The sequence below is a fragment of the Saccostrea cucullata genome, unplaced genomic scaffold, assembly GCF_032062105.1.
Source record: "Saccostrea cucullata isolate Sc308-1 unplaced genomic scaffold, CSIRO_AGI_Scuc_v1 ctg15202, whole genome shotgun sequence".
Taxonomy (NCBI): Eukaryota; Metazoa; Mollusca; class Bivalvia; order Ostreida; family Ostreidae; genus Saccostrea; species Saccostrea cuccullata.
In genome coordinates, this window is record NW_026918290.1 from 1 (window position 1) to 5,717 (window position 5,717).

Sequence of the window (5,717 nt, forward strand, 5' to 3'; positions counted from 1 at the left end):
TTAAAAAGTAGCTTATTACATGTACTGTACAAAATAGAGGTAAACTCACTTATAGTTATAAACGTGCTTATAATTTCAATCATAAAAAATCCGATGAAAGTCAGCATTCTAGGATAGTTAAATAACTTTGGAAATTAAAAAATGAACACCACCTGGGGTTTCATGATTTCAAGGGCTCATCAGTGATTTTATTTTTCTGAAAAGAAAATATTTTTGAAGTTCTTTGTGATATTTTCTTGTTGACATTTGATAGCTTTTGTAGTCCATAAAATGGGTCATGAGTTGCTAACTTTAGAGGTTTTTGAGAAAAAGAGTTTGAAAAGATTCTCTAAAATTTATTTTCCCCATGAAAGGATAATGGCCCTTCATTTGTACAAATTTAAATTCCCTACCCAAGAATGCTGCTTTTTGGAAAATTTTTGGCGGAACTGGCTTGGAATTCTAGAGAAGAACTTACAAACAAACGAAATGATTGCACAAAGATTGACGACAAATGACATATAAAATTTAAAAAAAAAGAACTGGTGGGCTATAGATATGCGAAACATGAAGATTTAAGATCTCAATAGCATATGGCACCAATTATCAACTTCCACTTTTTCAAGAACTTTGCAACAATTTGTAATTAACTTGAAGGATTTTACCATTTTATCCAAGTTTGAAACCCTATACCCAAAAAAAAACATGAAAAGATACAAACGCAACAATACATATATCACTGTATAAGCTGTTCAAAATACTTTCAGAAATTAACAAGGATTTCTAAAAACTTCACAATCAATCTGGAATATTCTGGAATTGTTATTTTGCAAATGTTACAAGGGCAATTTTTGAAATTCTAAAGCAAGGAAAATCCCTTAAAAGATAAATATCAATATTAATACATGTAATTGATTGCCTGTATGTTTGTGGGTCTCCTTCTGAGAATAAATAGACCAACCTGACCTTTTGAATATCAATTTGGTTATATTTATTGGAAAGTTAACCCAACATTGAAGGGGAATAATAAAGATATGCTTCCGTCATTTAAAATCGATCTGTTTACCTGCTCTGACTTTGCAGATGCATTGGTAGCAAATGAACCAAATGAGAGCAAATATGATCATCATAATTTTTATACAAATAAATTGACTAACCCAGTAGCATGAGCCTCCAAAGAGCAACCAGAAGGGAAAACAGAGAAGGATTAAAAGCGGATCACTACAGCACTTTATGGGCGTGGTGTAGTTGTGGATAAAGATCTCCATGTGCCCGAAGTCAGTGCTGCTGCGGGAACTATCCCAGTAAAAGTATGGATCCACCACTCCACTGAACCACTGCTGAACGGGGGGACCAAAATCCAGCTGTAAAATGTTCTCCGGTAGATCAACATGTGATGGTCATTCTTCCTGAATGCTCTTCTAAATTTTCATCATTGTTAAAAGACTTATAAAATGTTATTTTAATTTGATAATAGAATTCAAACAAAATATCAACATTAAAACATAAAAAATACATTTAGACAAGAAATTTGAATTCAATTAAAAAAGATCATTTTATGATGGGAATTGAAACACATGTAGTATCAAACAATCAAGTTTTCTTCAAGGTTTACAATTTCAAAAAGAAACCAGAAGGCATGGCCATGTCCTACCTTTAGACAGAACTTTTCACCCTCTTGCATTTTCTGTGTGATCTCATTGAGTTTGTGTGAGAGGATTTCCCGAATGGATGGATGTCTGGTGTTTACGAGGACGACAAACTGCTCTACATAAAAGACGAAGATACAAAACAGTAGTAGAGCTAACCATTGAAACAACAAAAGGGCTAAGTACCCACTGATGAACGCCCCACCCGCCACGTGCCCCTTGACATGATCGGAGAAAATCATGTGTAAATGATAATCCATCAATTAGCATGTGAAGCGTCAATCAGCATTTGAACGAACGATTGATTGTATTTGCTAACAAAGCAATTGGCTCGACCAAAGAACTTTCAAAATGTTTTCATGCTAAATTGTAGTCCATTATTAACACTTAATTGTAAACTGATACCGTTAACGTTTGCCCAGTATTTAGCACAGGGCGGGTTTGACTGGTCTACAGGGAATGCTTACTCTTCCATGGCAGCTGATTCACCCCTGACATTTTAGTGGTCCGACCGTGTTAACGCAGCTTCAAACTAGCAAACTTTTGACTTGTTAAGGATAACTGTTCGTTATATTCATATTTAAACCACAATATGGTGAATCGTATTATTAATAATAATAGATAATTAGGCAAGATTTGTGCGTATTATAAAAATTGTGATATTCGTTTTGAAAAACAATGAAGGTAAAAATAACATTGCTCAATTTTCAAAGGAAAAAACAACATATAAATGTTGAACATTACAATTGCATCCCAAGAATATACCAGAGGTGTGATCAAGTGCCTTGGATAAGAATATTTCCTGGTTTCGACTGTTTACACGTGTAATATTCTATGTTTGCAATCAAAGTAAACACACCGACCATTAAGACCTAAAATTTTAGAAATTGTGTCTTTAAATAAGGCTGATTTAATCTCTTTAATATAAAGCTATTTTTCAGTAGCCTACTTGTCCAGCTCCTCGGTTTAAGTACGCCCTCATGGTCATTTCTTGTTAGGTGCGTTACTTTGACGTGGAATAATATAGGCTTTGTCAAGAGATCATTTCTCAATCGCTGTAGTTCTTCTAAATTATCCACCTTTAACTCCCTGTAATAAAGGAAGTAATGAAGCACATGGAGTTAATTTCTTAATTTATTCATATAAAAAATGCACATGTGTATATAAATTGAATACAGCGTTAATACTTTGCTTACTCTTCTCCATGGCACCTAATCCCACCTTTGATGTTCGCATTGTGCTCTGACCCTGATTTGTATTGTTTAATGAAATATTGTTCGTTGGCTCCATATATTTCAAGGAGCACACGGCGGGTGTGACCGGTCAGCAGGGGATGCTCACTCCTCCATGGCACCTGATCCCATCTCTGATGTTTTGGAGGTCCATGTTTGCTCTGCTCCTGTTTTGTATTGTTTTATGGACTTTAAGATTGAATACTATTCGTTATCTCCATATCCTTTCAATATATTACCTAATAAGAGTAAGGAATTCCTGGAAACAGTGTAATTTAATGAAATTATATTTGGAAGTCTAATGCTGATTGATTTCTTCCTGGTTTCCATTTCATGTTTATATACATTAATTGGATAGTTTCCTTCCCCATGAAATATTCAGAATCTACCATATGGGCCAATTATACCCGTAAAGTAAATCATCCATTAGATTCCCCCTTTCTTACTTCAGTTTTGAGTTGATCCAAATTCCTGTCATATCCAGAACACGGTCCGACGGATAGCTTGTACAAAACAGATTATATAATAGTTGTGGGTTTCCTATAAATTTTTTCCACAACATAACTGTGTAAGGTGGGAACTGTGACAGGTCGACATCGGTTGAGTCCATCATAAAGAGTCCAGGCCTAATTGCAGACTAGTGGTCCTTCTAACAAAAAAAAAAAAAACTTTTTTGCTAAGTTTTGAACTTTAAAAAAAAATCTCTAACGACAAATCTTAAGGATGGATTCTTCCCATATTTTGTTTGCATTTAAAAACTAATAAAAGTATCACAGAATTATGAAGACATGTGGTGTCTTGAATTAGATTTTATTTTAGAAGCAAGTTCAGGGAAAGGGCATTATCTTTTTCAATAATATTAAAAATATAAAAATACTCTTCTTATCATGTGATGCCGACTTCTATTTTAATATATTGTTGCATCTTGCAAGTTTGATGTCAGAAAGTTGCATTTGTAAGTAATTTTACCCATAGGCGCTTGGGGTATGCCCCCCCCCTTTCCAATTTTTTTCTTTTTAAATCTGGGGTTGAGTCACCTTTTCCCTATTTTTCTATTCTAATATGCACTATATGTTATCAATAATGTAACTCTTTTGTCTCTACAAGCTGTTTTTAAATATGTCGTTTTGACTGATACATATAAAGATGTATCAGTCGAAAACGATATATTTAAAATCAGCTTATATAGAGACAAAAGAGTTACATTATTGATGACATATAGTGCATATTAGAATAGAAAAATTGGGAAAATGTGACTCAAACCCAGATTTAAAAAGAAAAAAATTGGAAAAGGGGGGGGTCCATACCCCAGGCGCCTATGATTTTACCCATACTTAAATTATTTTCTTCAATAAGATTTGTACATTTAACTTTCATGCAGACATAATTTTCTTGAAATATAGACATGTGTAATTATCTCGCACGTTGAAATAATCTTCTTGCAATATGACATTTTTATCTTGCCTGTTAACATAGTTTATCTTGCATGTAGGGTGCAGATATATGCCATCTTAGTACGTTTACCACTATTCTAATAATTAGATTCTCTAAAGAGATTGGTAACTTGTCGACATAATTATTTTGCATGTTGACATAAAAAAAAGGGATTTACACAGACTTGATTGCTCTTCCATATAAATATGACAAATCATGGCTTTGTTATTCTTAATTGAGAAGAAAATTTTTAAATATCAATTTCTTTTTTAGATTAATGATTGTGGACCCAAATTATCCCCGTGGGTCATAATTTGATTAACGATTTTTAAAATTTCCCCCTATGTATTCCTATGTAAATTTGATCGCCTACTGTGCCCCACCCTTCCGCGAGGGGTCATGATTTGAATTCATTTGTATCTGAACTACCAAATGATGATTCCACATGAGTTTCTCATTTTCCAGCAAAATGTTTTTGAGTAAAAGAGTTTTGAAAGAACTTTTTTCACAAACTCTCAATTACCTCCCCTTTGAAGAAGGCATATGCTGGTTCTCCTCAGAGACTCTTTTTATAACAAAAATTATCTTCAAAAGGTGGAGAGTAGATCTCGAGCTCTGCTAAAAAGAAAGCTGAATGCAAAGGTGCAAACGCGAAAACGCTAAAGGCGCCTTTACATTCCCACTTTCGGATCTAAATTCGCGCTTCTCCGTTGCTTGTTCCTTTGCATTCTCGCAAAATCAATTCAAAAATTGATTCATAATCACATACCCTAGCAATAACGTGAGACTTAGCCCCTAGACACGATACACAGAAGTTGGAAGTTTGTGTCTGTAGGATTTATTTTGATGAGCACACCTTTATGTTTTCCCTATTGTACATATAATGAGAAATGCTCTGAGGTATTCATTTTTTTCTATTTTAAATGTTATATACTCTAATGTTCAATAGACTATTACAACATGTATATATTAAAACTTACCTGATAACATTAACAAAGTCGAGGAAAAGAGAAATGAAATACAAGTAAACACATGCAACGGTCGTATTTTTTTAAAAAGATAAATCAAAATATACGTAAATACAGATAAGAGAGGGAAAATCGTTAAGTTGTGAAGCAATGTCAAGTGTTTGCAGATAAGCAAACAAAGGGTTTTGAAAATAAATTGCAGTTTTGCAGGGTGGTTTATAGCACAAAATGATATTTTATACATAATCAATTCATTATTATACTAAACTTGATACAGTTGTTTGTGTTTACATTTCAAAGAATTTTGATTTCCTTAACTTTTCTGTTAATAACTTTTTAAAGGTCTTCTTTAAATCATTTTTTATCGGAAATAAATGACAAATATACTTTCAATAGAAGCAATTACCATAAGAGACAATCAGTGGAGAGCATGAAATACTTGGTAAAGATTTAAA

The 5,717-nt window shown here is 33.4% G+C and overlaps 1 protein-coding gene across 1 annotated transcript; it reads right to left on the reverse strand.

Annotated features, from left to right (window-relative positions):
- Positions 1-1,136: 1,136 nt before the first annotated feature.
- LOC134262298 (uncharacterized) lies at positions 1,137-5,337 on the reverse strand (the record flags this gene model as incomplete). The annotated part of the gene is made up of 5 exons (XM_062744675.1): positions 5,275-5,337; positions 3,307-3,509; positions 2,578-2,717; positions 1,634-1,746; positions 1,137-1,343 (listed from the first exon to the last, which is right to left on the reverse strand). Coding segments are annotated over exons 2-5 (627 nt in total), but the record flags the coding sequence as incomplete, so codon positions are not given.
- Positions 5,338-5,717: the final 380 nt, after the last annotated feature.